The sequence below is a fragment of the Dreissena polymorpha genome, chromosome 2 (assembly GCF_020536995.1).
Source record: "Dreissena polymorpha isolate Duluth1 chromosome 2, UMN_Dpol_1.0, whole genome shotgun sequence".
Lineage (NCBI taxonomy): Eukaryota > Metazoa > Mollusca > Bivalvia > Myida > Dreissenidae > Dreissena > Dreissena polymorpha.
Window position 1 is genome coordinate 40,040,291 of NC_068356.1, and position 22,552 is coordinate 40,062,842.

General features: G+C 40.2%; 1 protein-coding gene across 2 annotated transcripts in view; it reads right to left on the bottom strand.

The window, feature by feature from the left end:
• Positions 1–8,615: 8,615 nt before the first annotated feature.
• Positions 8,616–22,552, bottom strand: part of LOC127866710 (nuclear factor of activated T-cells 5-like) — a 34,524-nt gene continuing 20,587 nt past the window's right edge. Inside the window, exons 5-10 of one of the 2 annotated variants that reach the window (XM_052407452.1) lie at positions 21,105–21,272; positions 17,679–19,714; positions 16,200–17,326; positions 15,865–15,994; positions 13,812–13,893; positions 8,616–12,268 (exon numbers count right to left, since the gene is read on the bottom strand). In XM_052407452.1, the coding sequence (XP_052263412.1) occupies positions 11,403–12,268; positions 13,812–13,893; positions 15,865–15,994; positions 16,200–17,326; positions 17,679–19,714; positions 21,105–21,272 (4,409 nt within the window). In that variant the 3' untranslated portion in view covers positions 8,616–11,402. Of the gene's footprint in view, positions 12,269–13,811; positions 13,894–15,864; positions 15,995–16,199; positions 17,327–17,678; positions 19,715–21,077; positions 21,273–22,552 lie in introns of both variants that reach the window. The other variant, XM_052407451.1, reaches the window with a different exon arrangement.

Consider the following 22,552-nt stretch of genomic DNA (forward strand, 5'->3'; position numbering starts at 1 on the left):
AGCAGTTCGAAGGGAGTTAACGCCTGTTTCCAAAAGGAAATTATTGGGCAAGGAAGAGAGGATGAGGTCTCTCCGAAGCCTTAACATCTCAGACATAGACGACGCAGCATTGTGAGATAAACACTGCATGGTACGTGAAAGATGTATCAACAAGGCACGGAGCTCCTCTAGGATTGAATCAGAGAGCTCCCAAACCAAGTCTAAGGCTGTGGCTGCCATGAGATCTAGCTGGTTAGCCAGACCTATGGAACGGCGTTCTCTCAGCTCCCAATTTTCCAACAGGGAAAGAGGGACTGCTATATGGGTAGATGATGAAGGCATTGTAAGTGACAGCTTACTAATGTCAGCATCAGGAACCGGAAGTTTGGAAAGGTCCAAACCGGTAGAAGGGTCGGGTACCGGGGCCTTATAACTTTTCCCGCCGTCCATCTGTTTAGGCTCTGTCGGCTCCGTCAGCTCCTTAGGGGCTTTCCATGGTGATGGCGAAGGCTTATTGGCTGGCTCAAGTGACTGGAAAACAGACATTGTGGAAGAGCCAATAGGAAGGCGGAGATCCACTCGGGAAGTCGCCTTACTTATCCTGCCGGGCTCTCGTCTGCGGGCTACCTGTTCTGTAACGGTAACCGCAAATCCTGTGAGAGACAAGGAAGGGCGGGGGCAGAAGTCCTCATCTAAGGTATTGACCATTAGTTCGTAAACATGATTGATGGAGGCCAAATAATAAAGTTCGGCCTCATAAGACTCCGAACCCGCCTCAATCGAACCGTCTGCGGGAGCATTGGATTGATTGAAACCGGTGGATACAGAAGTAGGAATAATAGATTCATTCACTTCTATCATGAGAGAATCGTTTTCCGGCACCATCAAAGATATAGCTGGTGAGTTAGGTCTATCAGAGATCAAGTCAGCAGACTCACTTTGAATACCAGAGGTTGCTGGTAAAGGATCAGTCAAAAAAGGGACAAAGATTCCCGGCGACTGTTGGATCCACAAAGTATTGGGATTTGATGGTGTAGCGGCAGCCCGGGGTAAACTTCTATGCAATGTGGAAGAGACCCGTGGGGCTGAAAACGCAGCCGAAGTGGTTAGATTAACCCCTGTACCTTGAGCCTGATATGTATGCAAACTAGTGTTTGAATACAAATTATGCTCAGTGGTTGTAGGAACGGCTGAAGTATGTGTTGAGGCCAAAATAGAGGCCGACACACGTGGAAGGGTGTCAATAGATTCCTCAAAGATGGATCGACTAGGGGACCTAGTGTTCGAGAGCGCCTAATAGAGGAAGGTCAATGTCCCTTATCCCTGCGATGCCGAGACACTGTTCGGCAGCGCTGGGAATGATGCTTCCTGATCGAACGTCTCCCAGAGCGCTGGCGTGATCGCTCTTTACAAGGCAATCTACACAGAGAACGACGTCCCCTCCGATAATGATGAGGGCTTGTTGAAGTAGATGAGTCATACGACGACGAGCCCGAGATGGAGGAGTAGCCGGAAACATCAGACACTACACGTTTACGTCTGTGACTCACATTAGAAACGCGGCTGCGTCTACCTTTGTGGAGTACTGACAAGGTAGTGTCAACATCTACGGAGACGGGAACCGTCTGTGGCACAAACCGGTACCCGGTGACCTGATCGGTCATTACATGACTGGTGACCTGACCGGTCAATGACCGGTTGACTGGTGACCGGACCGGTCATAGCATGATCGGTGACCGGACCGGTCATAGCATGACCGGTGACCGGACCGGTCATAGCATGACCGGTGACTGGACCGGTCAATGACCGGTGACCGGACCGGTCATAGCATGACCGGTGACCGGACCGGTCAGTGATCTGTTGACCGGTGACGACACCGGTCATAGCATGACCGGTGACCGGACCGGTCAATGTTGACCAGTGACCGGTGAAGTCTCCGGACCGGTCAACTGGTCGTTCCCGATGAACGGACCGGGCAAATTTTGTCCGGTGTCGTCACCGGGCAAGGACCGATGCATGGCATCTCCTGGTGGCATATGGTCAAGATCGTGTGGTGAAAAGTCCCGACAAACGGAACTTTCCCTACTTTGATCTGAACTATGCATGTTGCGTCTACGACTCTTGAAAGGTCGACGCTTGATGGCCCAGGTATCTGCAGACCAATGCTCACAGAAAGGGCAACAGTTATCCTGGGTACATTCTGCACACGACAGGCAGCTACAATGGTTGTCCCATGCTGCCCTTATGTGTCCACATGAGCCACGGGTTTGAGGCATATTTTGCCTTGAACAAACAAACAAATACACAAAACAATACAGAAATAAACGGATATATATACGGAGAATGTTTTAACACAATACAAAAACTTCTCTATTCTGTTAAACAGAAGAATCCAGCGAAACAGAAGCAACAATTAAGTAAATAACAAAAATGTTGGCCTTTGTATAACGCATCCGGAATAAGAGTGACTCTGGGTAATATCCCGTTTTGGTTATACGGCTACACGGCACTATGTGACCATTCTGACCTGACCGACGGGTTTATGAAAAGTGTGGGATTCTTTGGACAGAAAGTTTCCGGATTAATTACGATCATTCGGGGTGAGTAGCATATGATAGCAGGTAACGTAATTAAGCTATTAAAACTTCTCTGAAACTGCAATTTAGCATAGATCTCCGTAATCAGGTGGGCAATTAAGTGCCATATCGCAGCTGTCGTTCGCAAACCTCGTACCTACAAAATGCCAACTTTTCAGGAGAGAGAAAAAGCGTCACATTTTTTTATAACGATGTTTTAGAAAGTGAAATTCTGTAAAAATACCAAACAAATGAAGCTGCAAAATATGGTATAAGCCGTAGACGCGCAAGTCATACTGATGAGTGAAACTGATATTCAGAAATGGTAGCTACAATATTTTGTCACCACAGTTTTGTAATTTGTATGAGGTACGACAATTCATCCTGATAGGAGACCTCAGAGCTGCAAATATAAAACTGTTTTTGTCAAATTTGTCCAAACGAAATGACGTACCTATAGGTGAAATGACATAGCAATTATCGCTGCGACTTTTCGACTGACAAAAAAGCCAACGATCAAGCTACAACATTTAGTAATGTGGCTTTTTCAAGGGCTCTGATTGGCGTAGAGCTACCCAATATAGCCCAAAACACGCGCCAGACTTCATATATTCGGAATAGACGAAAAAAAAATTGTGAAAATTTTGGAGCTACGAGGTTTGAGAACGACAGCAACGATATGCTTTGTATTTTAAATAAGATTTAAGTAAATTAAGATTTCTGCCTTATGTGCTAACATCTTACAATTATGATTACCGGTATTGGGAATTCTACTGATTGTATTCACTTTTAAGTTTATTCTACAGAAGGAGCAGATTTTCTCCTCCCCAACCTATTGTACATGGCCTTGTATTACAAAACTACTTAACCCTTTACCCCTTAGATACATAATTATTTAACCCTTTACCACTTAGATACATAATTATTGAACCCTTTACCACTTAAACACTTTTTTAACGCATTTGTAGTCCCTTAGATAATCAAATTTAAGTAAAGATCTTTCTTACTAGATCCAAGTTTTAAAGGCTTAGTTTGCAACCCTTAGATACTGATGAGCAGCAAACAGCATAAAACCTGAATGGACTGCAAACAACAATTATTTCTCTCTAACATATGAAAAGAAAACACAAATTAATTCAAGCATTATTTATTGAGGATGGGTAACCGTCAATTAAAATACAAACTTTAAAGGTGCCACAGATCCATGTGAGAAAAGCTTTGGGAAAACCGGGTTTAATGCATGTGCATAAAGTGTCATCCCAGATTAGCCTGTGCAGTCAGCACAAGCTAACCAGGAAGTACACGTTACGCCTAAACTGATTTTTGTTTAAAAATAGTTTGTTTAAACAAAAAATACCATACAAGCAGCCAAGTGTTGTCCCTGATTAGAACAATGCAGACTGCACATGCATTAAGCCCTGTTTTCCCAGAGCGTGGCTCAAAAACACTCATGGGCATGCACAAGTTTATAACAAACACGATTCTATAAGTACAGCTGTGAAGCAAATAACAATTCTAACAATCAACTAGCCTTATCAAAGAGATAATACCGGTATGTAACAAATAATAGAGAAAAATCAATAAATGAAAGAGTTTTGGAAATAAATTCTGAAGATAAAATGTCAAACATTGAGACTTGACAAAGTAAGATGACATAGCAACAGGAATATGCTACACAATTAATTAATTATAAATATGGTTGATAAAAGATACAAGTTAAATGAATAAATAAGACAATATTATGTCCAAAAGGTTTAGATACCCCAAGATAATGTCCCAAAATATGCAGTATATTGCCAAGTTTTAATTTTGACATCTAAGTATGACCTTGACCTTGGCATTAATGAGAATGGTGAAACATGACACGCAAGTCTCCTCATGGTAGTCATTTGTTGTAAGTTATTGTAAAATAGAATTATGAGTGAAACAGTTACAGTCCAAGTATTACAGTACAGACATGCCAAATTTGACCTTTGACCTTCAAGGCAAGGGAATGAGTTAGCATGCAATACACTGTCTTATTATGGATTGTATTTATGCCAAGTTATTTCTTAATCCAAGAATATATGGCAAAGATAAGGCTTAGACAAGAAACTTCACACAGATGGACAATGCAATTGCTATATGCCAGCATCCTCAAAGGGGGCATACAAACATACATGATATACCAGGAATTTATTTGATATGTAAATGATGTGTTTAACCCTATGCATGCTGGGAAATTTGTCTTCTGCTAAAATGTCTTCTGCTAAATTTCTAAAATTAGCATTTTCTTCGATTTTTTTCAAAGAACACTATCAGAATAGCAAACAGTTTGGATCCTGATGAGACGCCACGTTTTGTGGCGTCTCATCTGGATCCAAACTGTTTGCAAAGGCCTTTAAAATTCAGTTCCCACACTGAAAGGGTTAAAATATTGTTATGAAATCAACACATAGCATGTCCAAGTCTTTTTACATTATTAAATACCAAGTTAAAAATCTATAAATTAAAAGATCTTATTGTCAACTACATGTATGAACGTTATGTATGGAAACTATAATAATAAATAATATTGAGCAGCTGTAAGAATGTGATTAAAAATGTTTAATGACTGAATATATCATGTTGCTAGAATGAATGTAACTTTTGAGAAAGTTAAGGTGAAAATACTGATAAAATGTTAACATTTATTGCCATTCAAGTCAGTTTTTTTATTTTTTTATTTTATCAATACATGACATGTTTTTCATATCCCAAGTTTACAACAATATAATGCAGTGACATATGCTGTTTATAAATTGCATGAGAAATCATTTCATTATTTATTTGGAACTCAAGAAAAAAAAGATCAAACTAATGAAAAAATATAATGTCAAGTTGTTAAATCAAAATATTATGCACCCATTTTAATAATTGCGTTGCATAGTGAACACAAGCAGTAGAACAGTGGTACTACCATAACACAAGCAGTATAATAGTGGTACTACCATAACACAAGCAGTATAACAGTGGTACTACCATAACACAAGCAGTATAACAGTGGTACTACCATAACACAAGCAGTATAACAGTGGTACTACCATAACACAAGCAGTATAACAGTGGTACTACCATAACCAATGTGTTAAGGTTCTGCCAATTCTGTACAAATGCTAAAATAACATTAATGCAAATTTTGTGTATTTACCAAAACCAAAAAAAGAAGAAGAAAAACAAGTATAAATAGTACAGAGCTATTTGCAATACAGTAAAGCCCCCTGTTTGTTGATAACTAGGTAAAACTTATTTTGCTGCTTAAAATGACAATTTAAGATACAGTAATGTATTATAACTGCATCTCCAATTAGCATTTTAATACTCAAAAGCCTTCCCTCAAACATTCATTGGACAATATGGCTTGGATGAGATATTATGGCCTAACTTATTTTCAGTAAGTCTGGTGAAGATTGAATGAAATCTGTAAAATAAATAAATGAGCTCCAGGAAAAATGGGCTTAATGCATATGCTTGAAGTGACAACCCAGATTAGCCAGTTAAGTCTGTGAATCAGAGGCGACAATTTCAGCTTATACTGGATTACTCTAAGAACAGACTAAGAAGAGAATTCCTTATACCTAAAAATAGCATAAAAGCAGCGGCGTCCCTGATTAGCCTCGACTGAGAGCACAGACTAATATGAGATAACTCTTTACACACACGCATTAAGCCCAGTTGCCTTTAGTGAGACACACACTGATGTATGACTAGGCAGGAATGTAGACAGGATGCAGCTTGCATGAAATGGGGAACACCGTCATCTTGAACAGGGCAAACAAGCTGCAGACTTTTGATTAGAATGACATGAGACAGGACTTTGATATGCAAACTGCAAGAAGAATTAGCTGAAGATTGATGAATATTGAGATGATGGAGCAAAATGCAGCAGCAGTGCAGCACACTTGGAAAAGCACACATGGGGGTGTACATTAAGCACACAGGGGTGTAACTTGTCTCTATTGACTACATGTTTGGGGAGGTAAGTATACTACTTTGGTCCAATACTTCTCAAAAATGTTTCACATAGTAATATATAGTTAATTTGTTGGGCCCTAATTGCATGTCATGGTACGTTCAACAGTCAGATTTCCCAATATAATGCTTTCTAGAATGTACACGGCCTGACCAATCCATCTTGCTGAATGGTTTACTCTACACCACTGGGAGTTGGCCCTCCCTGGTCCCTGTTACTTCTGACACATATGACTCTACACTACATGTACTAACCAGCAGGGATAGAAATTAATGGTTGTCCATTTGTCCAGGACAAGAACATATAGGTCCGGGCAAGTCAATTTCAACATTTGGTAGCCCTTCCGAACAACTAGCCTTTTAAAAAGCTTGAAACAGTTGAACGCAGTTTATAAATTAATTTTTTTAAAAGGACAATGATTAAGACTCTTTAAGGGCATAATGCATCGAGTCATGACAGCAATGTGAAAAAAGTGTATAATTTTGTGTCTTTTTCTTAAAAATATGTATTAGATTTTTGTGTATTAATTTCTGAGCTACTTTACTTTCTTTGGCCGCGCTACCCTTCTGGGGCAACCAAACGTGAAAAGTTACTTTCCATCCCTGAACCAGGTTATCAACTATTTAGTTTCCCATTATGTATAAATCTCTAGGATCCAGAGTGTAAATTTTCTTTAAAAATAATTTATTTTGGTGTTCACTGGCACAAAAAAGCAAAACAGTGAAACAAACAAAAATGCAGGTAATGCTCCTAGAATATTTTATCTTTATATTCGGATGAACACATGGGTATGTATTTAAAATAAATTACCGGTATTGACTGTCAAATGATTGATTGATCTTAGATAGGGAAAATGTAACAAATGTTATGTATCTATAGTAACAAACACATTCACTATAATATTTTCAAAAATTTTACAATATTTCAAATTTTGTGATTTAGTGTATAATATTCAAAGTGTTAATGGAATGCCGCACTCAAAGCAAATGTACAAGAATGGGAAATAAACAGACAAATAAGCTGCTTGTAAGTTATGCTTGGTCAACACAGCAAATGTACAGTAAGTAGTCCACGAGGCAAGGTAGGGTTTGTAAGACAGTACATTCCCCATGGTCCAAGCAGGAGCACAATCCATATGGCTAAAAACAATTGCTATTCTAGATATATATGCAGTGTTTATCTTGTTAACATTTAAAATTGGGTTGGACCTGCCATGGTGTTGCAAACGATGCAAGCAAAAGATTAAATCAACAAATACAATGTTTCATCAAGGTACTTATGTATTCATGTCAGAGATTGTTATTTTTTCTTACATAAATATTTTGAAACATTAAGCTATGTCAAATATATTTTAAATGTATAATTTAGTTGACACTAATCATTTTTATAGATAAAATCATGATTGCAACTGATAAAACGTTCGCATTCTGTTAACAAACAGGTGTTTTATATGGAGTCAAGCAAAGATGGCATTCTGCATGAGCCTGCATGCTCAATCTTCCTCCTCAAACCTTCCCCTTCAAACATAGCCCATCCCACCCTGCTCCTTTCACCTTCCCCTTCACACATAGCCCATCCCACCCTGCTCCTTTCACCTTCCCTTGAGCCTAGCCCATCCCACCCTGCTCCTTTCACCTTCCCTTGATGCCAAGCCCATCCCACCCTGCTCCTCCCACCTTCCCCTTTACGCCTAGCCCATCCCACCCTGCTCCTTCCACCTTCCCCTTTACGCCTAGCCCATCCCACCCTGCTCCTTCCACCTTTCCCTTTACGCCTAGCCCATCCCACCCAGCTCCTCCCACCTTCCTTTTCATGCCTAGCCAATCCCACCCTGCTCCTTCCACCTTCCCCTTTACGCCTAGCCCATCCCACCCTGCTCCTCCCACCTTCCTCTTCATGCCTAGCCCATCTCACCCAGCTCCGTCCACCTTCCCCTTTATGCCTAGCCCATCCCACCCTGCTCCTCCCACCTTGCTCGTTTTGACTACATGTGCTACATTGGTAAGTCAAACAATAAAACACTACCATAGAAAAAGTAAACAACATTCCGTCAAAACTGGACCCATATAGAAATAACAAATATTTATTAACTTAAAAATCACAAAATTATATACAAATACATAAACATGTTCCATAACAACAAACTCTTAACGTGACAAAGAAATAGTCATGTAGCAAATTTGAAAACTTAAACATAACTACATTTAACTGTTAGAAAACAAAATATACACTTGAATAAAAACTGCCTTCTTGTTTTTTTTACCACCCCAAATGCCATACAACTTTTCGCGCAATATACAGTGTTATGGTATCACTTGTGACTTTAACATATGGTAAACAGATTGCTTAAACCAGGAACAATTATAATGACAAGGCCGTGTTTTAGAGTAAATGTTATTTAATCTAATGTATAACAAATAGTTTGCAAGGATAAACATTTTTAAATTTAAAAATTATAAAAATGCAATATTAAGGAGCATGGCACTTAAACATATTTTTAAAATTTGAATCAAGTAAAAAAGGTATTTAATTTTATTTTCTAAGGGACTACAAATGGGTCAAAGAACATATCTGAGTGGTAATGGTTTAATAACCTTTTTTACAGAGTTATCAGGGATCATATTTTTTTCGGTTTTGTCGGTCCTAGACCGATTGGGGTCATGAAAGACCGATTGAAAATCCCAAACAGTCGGTCCGATTCTGTTTGCTATTAAAATTCCCATGTCATGAAATCGATTACACAGTGGTAATGCTAACACACCCTAATGACATTCTTATCTCGATTAGGTGTAATAAACCATTCGCTGCGGTCTCTAAACCGGTCAGGACCAGTTTATTGCACGACAGACCAAGATTCAAAAACTTGTGAACAGCGGATTAAAGACGCATCCGAAAAGACGCGTCTGAATGCACGCGCTGTAACTAAACAAAACATGCCGATACATTTTCCACCAGCGTAATAATCCGGTAATATAATTATGAATGAAAGTCGCGGATCTGATCGACAGAACAGCCGAAAGTTATTTTTATGGGCGGACCTTCACATAAAATAGTACTCAAGAAAAATAATATACATTGAATAAATCTTTAGTAAAACCGTGTTAGAATCGAAATAATTCGTGTACTTTATACTTTGTTGCTGAATAACTCACGACCGGAAAATTAGATGCGTGGTTTCAAATGCTTCGCTGTCGTGATTAAATCCCTACGCATCTAAACTATCGGACGTGCGTTATTTGACAACAAATTATTTCTTAATTATTTGGTTTGTTGTTGTCAGTAGCCAATCTACGCACAGACAGTTGTTTGGTTCAGTCCATGTTTGTAAGATATTATCGAGTCGACAACAATTTAAAACATCGGTATAGACTTACACAGATTAATAATATTGACAACGATGAAAAAAGTCTGATAAAACAGCGCACGAAACAACAATGAAATACCAAATGATTAAACCAGTTGAGAAAACTCGTTCCGTTTAAAAAAAATGCCTAAGGGAATTTTACTTGTACATGTATTATACCAACTTCATGAATGGCAAAATCAATGGTATATATTTTAACGTAATTTGTCATGATTTCGGATACACATTTTCGGATACTTTTCCCCATTTATATCCGGACCGATTGATGTTGCGGGAAAATATGATCCCTGAGAGTTATGGTTAATTCAAATCCTTATGAAACAGCATGTGCAGAATAAGCAAAACATCAGATATAATCTTGATATCCTATTTAAAATACAGATCAAGTAAGTTGCAATCTATTAAATATAAGGATGTAATAGAAACAAGATATGTGTTTGTCAGAAACACTATGTCCCCTTTTGCGCCGCCTTGAAGCTATATATTTGACCTTTAACCTTGAAGGATGACCTTGACCTTTCACCACTCAAAATGTGCAGCTCCATGAGATACACATGCATGCCAAATATCAAGTTGCCATCTTCAATATTGCAAAAGTTATTGCAAAATGTTAAAGTTGTAGAAAACAAACAAACAAACCAACAGACAGGGCAAAAACAATATGTCCCCCACTATAGTGGTGGGGGACATAAAAAGACATCAATGCCAGCACTTTACCATAAGTCACAAAGATTACCTGACTGGTTTGGAGAATTAATCTACAAAGAATGTGCACTATATGCACACCACATGGAAAGAATTTATGTTGTCACAATTCTGGCCCATCATTTAGTGGTATGCAACCGGTGAAAACTTGTCTGCAGAGGGATGGAAGTCATTTTGCACATTCACTGTCAAGATGTTTTTGTTTTCTCTATGTCTTCTTGTGTCAAAACAGTGTACTTAACAAAATGGACTACCTACATCTAGCAACCAGACAGCGGTAGTTGAAAACTGAATACTATCAAATGAATGCATAAGGGTGTTAATACAATTTTTTTATTATTAATAATAAACATCAACAGGAATCATCAGGATTAATTGTTCATAATTGTAAGCATCAACACTTAATCTCACACTGAATTCAAAACAAATAAAAATTGTTTGAATTAAAGAGAAAGAAATGATTACAATAATAACCATAATCACAAAAAGTTATGATAATAATATTTCCGTCAGTAGTATTTTTCAGTGATGGTTGTGTAACCATACATACTGCCTATCTGTCTAAATTGCTTATGCTTGTTATGGCTAACAGCTGCTGGGTGTGACATTCCACACCCACTACTATATCTACGGAAGCCTATTTCTCGGTGAGTACTATTTGAGCCGGTTTCGGTTGGTCCTTTTCTTTGAGAAATACTTCAGGAGGCACTGTTTTCAACAGCAAACAGAATAGCAGATTTCAAGTTTGATCCCATATCAGAGGACACTTTCCACATCCACACCATGTTCATGTCGTTGTTTCTGTTAGTTTGTCCCACATGGACCCACAATTCAGATCTGACGGAGTGTTCAGATCTGACTCGTCAAAGTTAAACAAATCTAGAACCTCCTTCTGTGTCTGTGGTGTAAGTATCGGGTCAGCAGGGAAAGACATCGGAGCAAAAGCGCTGATAGGCGTGAACCCCGTACTAGGCATTATCACATCCAGCCAGTCTGGCACATCAATCTGCATGCTGGTGTGCGAGTCCATGTCCCCCATACCCATGTTGGAGAGGTCAGGCTCAGAGCCCTGCACCGAGCGCTGTGGAGATTGAACAAGCGGTATCGTCAATGACGAATGTTCGCTGGTTTTGGTATCCATAGCCGAACTGAAGCCAGCAGTGTCAGTGTCAGCCAGATCAAGGTCCCCAAAATCTGGATCGGGCGTCCAGTCCATGGCGTTAAAGTCGCCATTAATGTCCCCATTCATCACTTCATTTAGATCAAACAAGTCATTAGAGTCCGAGTCCTCCACAGGTGGATACACATTCACCGTGGTTTGAGGGCTAGCAGGCTCATTCTTAACCTCTAGTTTCACAGAGTCCCTTAGATCACTTGGACTGCTCTCATACTGAGAGAACATACCTTCCATGCCCGATTTCATTTCGGTGTATTGGTCTCCATGCTCAAAGTTCCCACATGACATGGAATTCATCTGGTAGTGGTCCCCAAACATACTGGACTGCATGTGTGGCGCACTAGTTTGGTTGTATGCCAGCAGACTGGGCGCCGACATGCCCCGCGACTGAGATGCGGACATGGTTGATGCAGATGTGGATTGCGTCGTCGTTTTGGGTGTCGGAGGAGGCTCCTGGGCGGCGCTGGCAGGCAGCTCTGAAACAAGGGGAGGTAATAGGATGAGTAGATTGAAATAACAAACACCTAACGATTCTGAAGATCATTTAAGCCTCGTTTTGGGAAAACTGGGCTTAATGCATGTGCATAAAGTGTTGTCCCTGATTAGCCCCTGCAGTCCACACATGTTAATCACGGACAACAATTTCTGCCTAAACTGGATTTTTATTGAGTGGAAACTTTCTTTACATGAAAAATTCCGTGAAATCGGAATCTGTTTTCCCTGAATAGCCTGTGGAGACTGCACAGGCTAATCTGGGATGACACTCAAGGCACATGAATTATGCCCAGATTGCTCAGAACTAGGCTCATTGCTATAAACTAACAATAGCCTCGGGCTGGTTTTTACTAAGGGAAATCTTAGGTTAAAGGAACACCAGATGTTGCATCAAATAAACCAATGTGGGGTAAACCAAGAATTAAGACCTGCTGACTTTGTTTCAGTCTAAAGGTAAAAGTAATTCCCTTTCAAGGTCAAAATGAGGTCAATGGGTGGTGTGGTTGTGTCAAAGACATTATCCAATCAAGTAAACTGAATCAAAGCTTAAAAGTGAGCATTAATAGCCATTTATGAAATGCGTTATTTCGGGTTTACCTCATATGAATGGAAAAACCAACCAACAAACAAACAAATGGGCAAGCAAATTGCTTTTGCCTCCTGGCTTCTGAAGATGATAAATAGTAATCACTTAAATAATACATGTATTTTCTTGTTCAAATTATATAAATGTAAAAAGACCAGCACACAAAGTAGCCAGAGACTTATGGAATGCTATTAATCTATGGAATTCGTATTGCCTTAAGTTTACCAGTAGAAGCTTGGTGAGAACGGGCATATAGTAACAATGTATCACACATAAACATAAGCTGCATTTGGATAGGATAATATGCATATGACCTTGAGGTGAATAAAAAATCAATGCATTTATTTTTCATAACTTGAAAAAGACATGAGTGGTCACCGCAAGACCCCATGGGATACATAAAAGCGTCGTTATGGGAAAACAGGGCTAAATGCATGTTCATAAAGTGTCGTCTAAGATTGGCCGGTGCAACCCGCACAGGCTTACCAGAGACAACTCTTTCCGCATAAACTGGACATCCTTAAAAATTCCATAAAAGCGGAAAGTGGGAGCAGTGGTAAGACGCTGGCGTAGGGATCGAGAGGTCCCAGGTTCGAATCCCGCCCCGACCACTGGAATTTCCTTGAGCATGAAATTTATCCCACATCTGCTCCTCTCCACCCAGGTGTATAAATGGGTACCTGTGAGGGAAATAAGCCAATGTGCTGTGGCTGCATACTGCGCCAAGATGTTAACGGACGACTTATGACCCAGTTATCAGGGAAAAACTGTAAAGCGCCTTTGAACGCACATCTCGAGTATGTAAAGGGCGCAATATAAATGTGGTCTAAAAAAAAAAGAAAAAAAAGTGTTGTTCCTGATTAGCCTGTGCAGACTGCACAGGATAATCTGCCAGAGCGAGACTCCATTTTGTCAGGGACTTCCAACAGCTAATATACCTCCTGTTCTAATGAGTATTTCCAGCACATCATCCATGGTGGAACTCTTAACCTGTCCACCACTGGTACCCCCGTCCGGTACCTGCAAATGAAGCACAATATTAGGTTAAATACAGTAACTGTACAGAATTGTGCGAGTTTAATTCTTCCTTGCGCAGAAGCAAAGTGAAAATGGTTATATGCAGCCACCATTCTAAGCAGAACAGCCTGCAAATTACTCACAAGATGTTCAGGTGCTATAATGTTTGCTGCTAATAATTGGGTTAGGTTGGAAAAGAAGTCTTTAAAACTTTAACCTATAAAGAATGATCTTTAATTTGATTTAATTAACTGCAAATGGGTCAAAACGTTAATTGTTAAGGGATTATGGTGCCTTTCACAATACTTGACATTACAATATTCATGGACCATGGTGCAGTTTTGTGTCTCACTTCAGGTGTGCTGAAATTAAGATTTGTCCCTGTACTGGCTGAATACAAAACAATGCTAAACCAGCCAATGTTTCTTAACTTAAACAATATCGATAGTAATAAACTCAACACGAAAACATAGGAGACTCACCTTGGAATAACATGACTTAATGCATGAGCGTAAAGTGCTGGCCCCTGCAAAGACAACACTTTCAGCCAAACAGGAATTTTCCTAAGACAAGACTTCCTTAGAACTAAATACCATACAAGACTTCCTTAGAACTAAATACCATACAAGACTTCCTTAGAACTAAATACCATACAAGACTTCCTTAGAACTAAATACCGTACAAGACTTCCTTAGAACTAAATACCGTACAAGACTTCCTTAGAACTAAATACCGTACAAGACTTCCTTAGAACTAAATACCGTACAAGACTTCCTTAGAACTAAATACCGTACAAGACTTCCTTAGAACTAAATACCGTACAAGACTTCCTTAGAACTAAATACCATACAAGACTTCCTTAGAACTGAATACCGTACAAGACTTCCTTAGAACTAAATACCGTACAAGACTTCCTTAGAACTAAATACCGTACAAGACTTCCTTAGAACTAAATACCGTACAAGACTTCCTTAGAACTTAATACCATACAAGACTTCCTTAGAACTAAATACCATACAAGACTTCCTTAGAACTAAATACCATACAAGACTTCCTTAGAACTAAATACCATACAAGACTTCCTTAGAACTAAATACCATACAAGACTTCCTTATAACTAAATACCGTACAAGACTTCCTTAGAACTAAATACCATACAAGACTTCCTTAGAACTGAATACCGTACAAGACTTCCTTAGAACTAAATACCGTACAAGACTTCCTTAGAACTAAATACCGTACAAGACTTCCTTAGAACTAAATACCGTACAAGACTTCCTTAGAACTAAATACCATACAAGACTTCCTTAGAACTAAATACCATACAAGACTTCCTTAGAACTAAATACCATACAAGACTTCCTTAGAACTAAATACCATACAAGACTTCCTTAGAACTAAATACCATACAAGACTTCCTTAGAACTAAATACCATACAAGACTTCCTTAGAACTAAATACCATACAAGACTTCCTTAGAACTAAATACCATACAAGACTTCCTTAGAACTAAATACCATACAAGACTTCCTTAGAACTAAATACCATACAAGACTTCCTTAGAACTAAATACCATACAAGACTTCTTTAGAACTAAATACCATACAAGACTTCCTTAGAACTAAATACCATACAAGACTTCCTTAGAACTAAATACCATACAAGACTTCCTTAGAACTAAATACCATACAAGACTTCCTTAGAACTAAATACCATACATGACTTCCTTAGAACTAAATACCATACAAGACTTCTTTAGAACTAAATACCATACAAGCAGAAATTGTCTTCCCTAATCTAGATCAACACCTTACGCAAATGCATTAAGCCTGATTTCCAGATAGAGGTTAATACACTAGATTAGTTCTTGTGGTAAACACAATCAAAACTCTGTACGAAAGGTTTTAATTTGGGCTTTACTAATAATAAGGGACAGTCAAAAATATGAAACAATGTTAAAACTCATGTTCCCACCTTGGATTGCTTGGTTCTGACAGCGTCATCATATTTTGGTGGCTCTTTAAGAAAGTAGGGGTTGGACGATGTTCGGTTCACATTGACATGGCTAGGGCCCTCCACAGGAGACGTTGGTAGAGATACCGTCCTGGATAGTGTAAAATAAATTATTTAAAACATAGTGCCATAAAGTATTGCATATGCATCTTTTTCCTGATCTCAGGATTATATACAGGCTATTTTTGACTTACATTGATGAAGTGTGAAAACACATGCATAAAAACCATACAATTTCAATTACTTAACAGGCACTCGGTTGTTTCTAACAATTACAAACATATGATATTTCTTACATTTTTTGCCCTCCTAGTTTACACAGCCCGTTACTAGGCTGAGCAGACGTGGTGGAGGTTGGGGCCGTAGACGTAGTCTTGGATACGGGAACGCCAGGAGCAATAATGAACGTAGGGGCAGCCCCAGTAGTAGATACAGCCAGCAGGGACTTTCCACCCACCAGATCCACCTTCTGGTTTATGGACTGGTGCTTGATAAACTCAAGACTGGGAGCCTTAGTTTTCTTGGTGGCTGGTTTTGGTACAATGACGGCTGACAAGCCTTGCGGAGTGGTCTGAATGTTGGTGAGCCAACTGGCTGGTATCTGTATCTGCTTCATGTTGGTGGACTGGTTTGCCAGCAAGGGCGCTTTCACACCATTGGGAACACTGAATATCACCTGTGGGGTAGCAGTTGTGTGCGTCTGGCCCTGGGACGAGGGTTTCTGATGCTGACTAGGAGCGGACACTGTCACAGGTTGGGAGACAGACATTTGTCCCAAGCCCATTGTGCCCCTATTGCTGACACCCACAGTGTGTGGGGCACTAGACTCGTATGTGGAGGCCTTGGAAACCTGAGTGGGCATGTGCACCTCGGGCTGTCCATGCAATGGCTGGGAGAACGCAGGCCCTCTTAGATCAGGTTTCTGTAGCAGAGACTGGGCTTTACCCCTCAATTGCTGCTGCTGAGACTGCACTGATTGCTGTTGTTGTTGCTGCTGCTGTGACTGCAATGATTGCTGTTGTTGCTGCTGCTGCTGTGACTGCAATGATTGCTGTTGTTGCTGCTGCTGCTGCTGAGACTGCACTGATTGCTGCTGCTGTTGTAGCAAATGTTGTTGCTGCAGCTGTGACTTTGCAGGCTGTTGCTGGTGTTGTTGTAGCAGCTGCTGTTGCTGCTTCTGGAGCTGCTCATGCTGCTGTTGCTGTAGCTGGAGCTGCCTCTGTGACTCCTGCAGCAGGGCCTGGAGCTTCTCTATCTTCTCCTGTTGCTGCCTCAGCATCTCCTCGTGGCTCAGCTGGTAGGTTGGCGACAGCGCCTGCTGTTGCTGCTGCTTGTTGTGCTGTTGTTCCTGCAAGATGTTCAGCTGCTGCTGGATGTGGTTCAACATCTGCTGCTGATCGTCCTGCGACCGTAGCACACTCACCTATAATACAGAAAACAAATACCTAATTGTAATTGTTTTATATATAGACTGAAACTAGAAACCCATACTGCACATTTTTAACAAAATGGAATTGCATTAAATTTTCAATATGCTTGTCTACTTATAAACTACTCACTTTATGTCAGTTTGCCATGTCATTATTTTGTAATCTAAGACATAATTGTTAATATATAGCAGAATGCACTGTTGTCAATTATGTAAATGTTACAAACCAAGGTCTCAAACATTGAGGCATATTTTTCGTATACTTTGTTAGAACAATGGTCTGCAAATGTAATACATGTATGTATACAATATATGCTTTAAAATGAATAAGACAAACATCACTCACCTGAAGGGGCTGACTGTACTGGTTCCCCGGGCTCCCCACACTGCCCCCTGGTGGGCCCTTTTGGGAGTTGGGCTTCACCGCTGAGAATGAGGCAGGTGTGAGGCCAGAACTGGTAGAGGCTTCAAGGTCAATATCCATCCCAATGTCCAGCTTCTCATCATGATGGCTGAATGAGAGGGCAGAGGGAGGTCGAGAACCCTCCATGCTCATGGCAATATTATGCATCTGAGAGTGATGACTATGATTATGATGATTAGTCAGCATGTTCTGAGTGTGGCTACGTTGTCGATGGCTGTTTCCCGGCGAGTGGACGTGGGTGTCCATCAGGTCCGGTGAGAGGGGAGTAAGTAAGTGCTCCATCATGAGTGGGGACTCCGGCGGGGAAAACGGGTTACTGAGGTCATCAGGCATAAGGGTCATATTAGAAACACTTACAGCTGACTGCATAGACTGAATAGAGGCTAGAGGTGACTCCACATTGCCACACAGTATCTCGTCTATCACAGAACCGACCGGTGACATCACAGACACTGATCTAGACAAAACTGACGTTCCTGTTGAATTCGGTGACGTGACGACACTTGAGTAAGCCGAGCCCGGTGATGTGAGACTAGAGTATGTGGACTGTACAGAACCCAGGCTGGTCAACATCCCCGTCACTGAGGTCACTACAGGTAGTAGCATTGATGATGACAGCACTGAGCCAGGTCGGCTGAGGATCGCAGGTTTTGAGGACATCAGCAGACTCTGTGGCGATGTCACTGAAGATGGTGGTGACATCACAGAGAATGTCTGCGGAGATGATCCACTGTGGGAGGATATGAGAGAGCCCGTGGGAGACATCACTGAACTTCCAGGGGAGGTCACTGGGGGAGACTTGTCCACAGGAGCCTTCAATATTGCATCTGCATAAGGCTTCAGGCGTTCAATCAGTTTAGGCTTTTGTCCTGACACTGTGAGATTCCTCTTCTTCAATTCTGCTTTCAACTCTGGCACTTTCATTTCTTCAAGACTAGTGTACTGTTTAACTGGAGCACTTGCTGATACTGCGACAGTCGGCCGTTTGATGGTCTTGCCCACACTGGACACAGGGGTCACTGTGGGGTCCATTTGTGGCTGGGGCTGCCCCACTTGGGGTTCTGGCTTCACCTGCAGCATAACAGGGGAGGCTATCCTGATTTGCTGCAGAGGGGCCTGCGGGGCTGCCTTACCCTGACTGGATGGGGCCACTGTAAACACGGTGTGTGTAGGGGCCTGCGAGACCACGGACACAGAGGAAGTGTCAATGCCACTAGCTGCCAGACTGGAGGCAACCCTGGCAGGTATGGAAGGGGAGACTTGTATGGCAGCCTGGCCTTCCTTTTGAGCAGCGGGGACGATCACCGTGGCATTCATGTTCTTCTGTCCAAACTCGAGCTGCCACTGCAGGTAGAGCTGCTGTTGCTGTAGCAGAATGTGGTACGGTGTCTCCTGGTGATTGGCACCCGGCACAACTGGTGGTGTCTGGGGCACAATGCTGGCAGCAACTGATGGGTTGCCTATCACTGTTGTGGTCGAGGCAATAGAAACAGGCGATGAACTTTTAATGACGTTCGGTGGACCCTTGTATTCATGGAATTTGATCACTTTATTCTTTGGCGTAGGTTTTGGTTTCGCTTTTTTGTTTTTCATAAATTTGTTATTGTTTATTGTTGTCACAGTCACATTGCTTCTAGGCGTCATAAAGGTTCCGGGTGTAAAAGAACCATTGGTGAAAGTGAGACCTCCCATGTTTGTGGTCTGCAGTGGAATGGTAAAGGACTGGGTAGATAATGGCAATGTAACTTTAGAATCATGGTTAAACTGAATGCCCGAGAAATGCATGGACTTGAAGGATGTTGGCAGGTCAGGGGCCCGGGACACTGGCGGGCTGCTGATGTCCGAGAGGTTGGAGTCGTCAGTGTGGTCAGGTGACAGAGCATCATCGCTGGACCTGCCATCTTCAGGCCCGTACTCTGCGTCGCTGTAGCCATCAAACTCAAACGATAGCGACCCATCTGAAACATACAAGCATTCAACCACATTAAAGCACTGTATAAACAACCATCAACTTAAGTGGAAAGTGTTGTTCCTGATTTGCCTATGTAAACTGCACAGGCTCATATGGCACGATACTTTATGTAAACTGCACAGGCTCATATGGCACGATACTTTATGTTAACTGCACAGGCTCATATGGCACGATACTTTATGTTAACTGCACAGGCTCATATGGCACGATACTTAACACACATGCATTAAGCCCTTTACTTATGCATTTTGACACATTTGGAGTCCATTAGAAAATCTAACTAAAACACTTTTCTTAAAAGATTCAACTTTCAAAGGCTTTATTTCAAACCATAAGACACTGATGAAGAGCAAACAGCATAAAACCTGAACAATTTGTGAGTTACTTGCAGGCTGTTATGGTTTTATGCTGTTTGCATATATCCATTTTCACTTTCCTTTTGAGCAGAAAGGATTAAAGCAATGGGAAAACAACAATGACTTAGGAAACATCAATGATGTTAGTACACATAGTTTAGTTTTCATACTATTTCATCCCATCGTAAATCTTCATTTTTATCAGGATCTACTTTTGATTTAAGAATACATATCAGAACAAGAGGGCCTGAAAGGCCCAAAGTCGCTCACCTGAGATTACAAGATATTATTGGGACAAATCTCCTGACCAAGTTCCATGAAGATCGGAAAATAAATGTGGCCTCTAGAGTGTTAACAAGGTTTTACTAAAGCCATATAAGGAAAAATGCCCCGCTCCCTGGTGGCCATGTTTTTCAACCAACCAGCATCATTTTCGAACTCATCCAAGATATTTTTTGGATGAATCTTCTGACTAAGTTTCATGAAGATTGGACAATAAATGTGGCGTCTAGAGAGTGAACAAGATTTTACTATAGCCATATTTAGCCATATAAGGAAAAATGCCCCGCCCCTTGGCAGCCATGTTTTTCAAGCAAACGTTACCATTTTCGAACTCATCCAAGATGTCATTGAGACAAATCTTCTGACCAAATTTTATGAAGATTTGACAATAAATGTGGCCTCTAGAGAGTGAACAAGGCAAATGTTGACGTTGCACAACGCACAACGCAGGATGGACAAAAGGCGATCACAAAAGCTCTACATGAGCATGTTGTGCTCAGTTGAGCTAAAAATAATACTGACTTACAAAAATATTTTTATCAGTTCAATTATTCATATTTAATTTAAAATCTAATTTTATTGAGATCAAAAAGGAAGTATCAGCTTACATCAAAATAAGGTTGATAACACTTTATGGCTTAAAAGAGATAAATAATCATATTATGTTAACATAAATAAATATTAATAACTAGTATAAAGAAAACTATTCACCTAGTTCATGCAGGGAAATGTCATTACCCTTAATGAGCTCATGAAGTTCGCCCTCAGTTTGGAGAATGTTGCCCTGAACGAGCTCTAGGACGCCGGGTCTGTGAGACAATTTGTCATTTAAACTGTCGGCTAACCGAGCCTTTTTCAGTTGCCGTTGTTTTTCGTGGAGTGATGGGTCGATATTGAATTTGGTATCTGAAAGGAAGGCAACAACGTTTATTACTTTTTTTTTTAAAGAAGGCGTCTTTACATATTTTATATTAAATGAATACATAAGTTTTCAAAATGAACTTATGTTAAAACTGTTGGAAGAATGTTTTAATGAAAACTTTTAACTTGTCTTTACCTTTGTGACACATGTGGACAAACAATACTGAGAGAGTTCCGAGTAAGAATATTGAAAACAAGAGAGCATAAATATATTATAAGTTGATAAACTGTTAAAGACTTGTTAATTATTGACATTTTATATCATAGATATGTTCTAACAATGACAATTCCTTATTCCTTAGCATGCTATTACAGGTTTGTTCAATGTTTTGAAGATCGCGTATTTGTTAAATTTTAAAAGAAACTTCCTACAAAATGTCCAAGTGGTCATGGCTGAAGAATATTTAAACATTGCAGAGTAACGGGATTATCTCAAATGTGGGCATGGCTTAACCCATTTATGCCCAGTGGACTCTCCTATCCTTCTAAACTGGATCAATTTATTTCCAAAATTAGGGGTGTCAAGTATATTTATGTCTATTTTTAGAATATTTCATAAAGAAATTCATTTAAGCAAACAGCGCAGACCCAGATGAGACGCCGCATTATGCGGCGTCTCATCTGGGTCTATGCTGTTTGCAATGTCCTTTTTTCAGGACGCTAGGCATAAATGGGTTAAATTGTGTTTTCCAACAATGATCTGATATCATGGAAAGCGGGCAGAATGTAAAAATATTGGTTCAGCATCTGTCATGTAATTGTGCACTAGTGGCATTAAATTAGGTAAATATGCTGAATAAATTAAACTGTATGATGAATTCAGTTTATAAGGCAGTGAGAGAACAATTCTTTATGACCACTGAACATCTAGCGTTGGTCATTTTATGTCTAAATTATCTACAAAGTTAACAAGGTAGTAACATAAATATAAGATGTTTGCTTTTTACCACAAACAAGTCATAAAATATGCACACTTGATCCAAGATAAACTGGAAAGGTTGAATAAAAAAGCTGACTGCTTAACCCATTTATGCCTAGTGGACTCTCCCATCCTTCTAAATTGGATATATTTTTTTTCCAAAATTAGGGATGTGTAGTATACTTTTTTCTATATTAAGAAAATTTCTTACAGAAATTCCTTTAAGCAAACAGCGCAGACCCTGATGAGACGCCACATCATGCGGCTTCTCATCTGGGTCTACGATGTTTGCCAAGGCCTTTTTTCTAGACGCTAGGCATAAATGGGTTAATAAGCCTTGTGAATC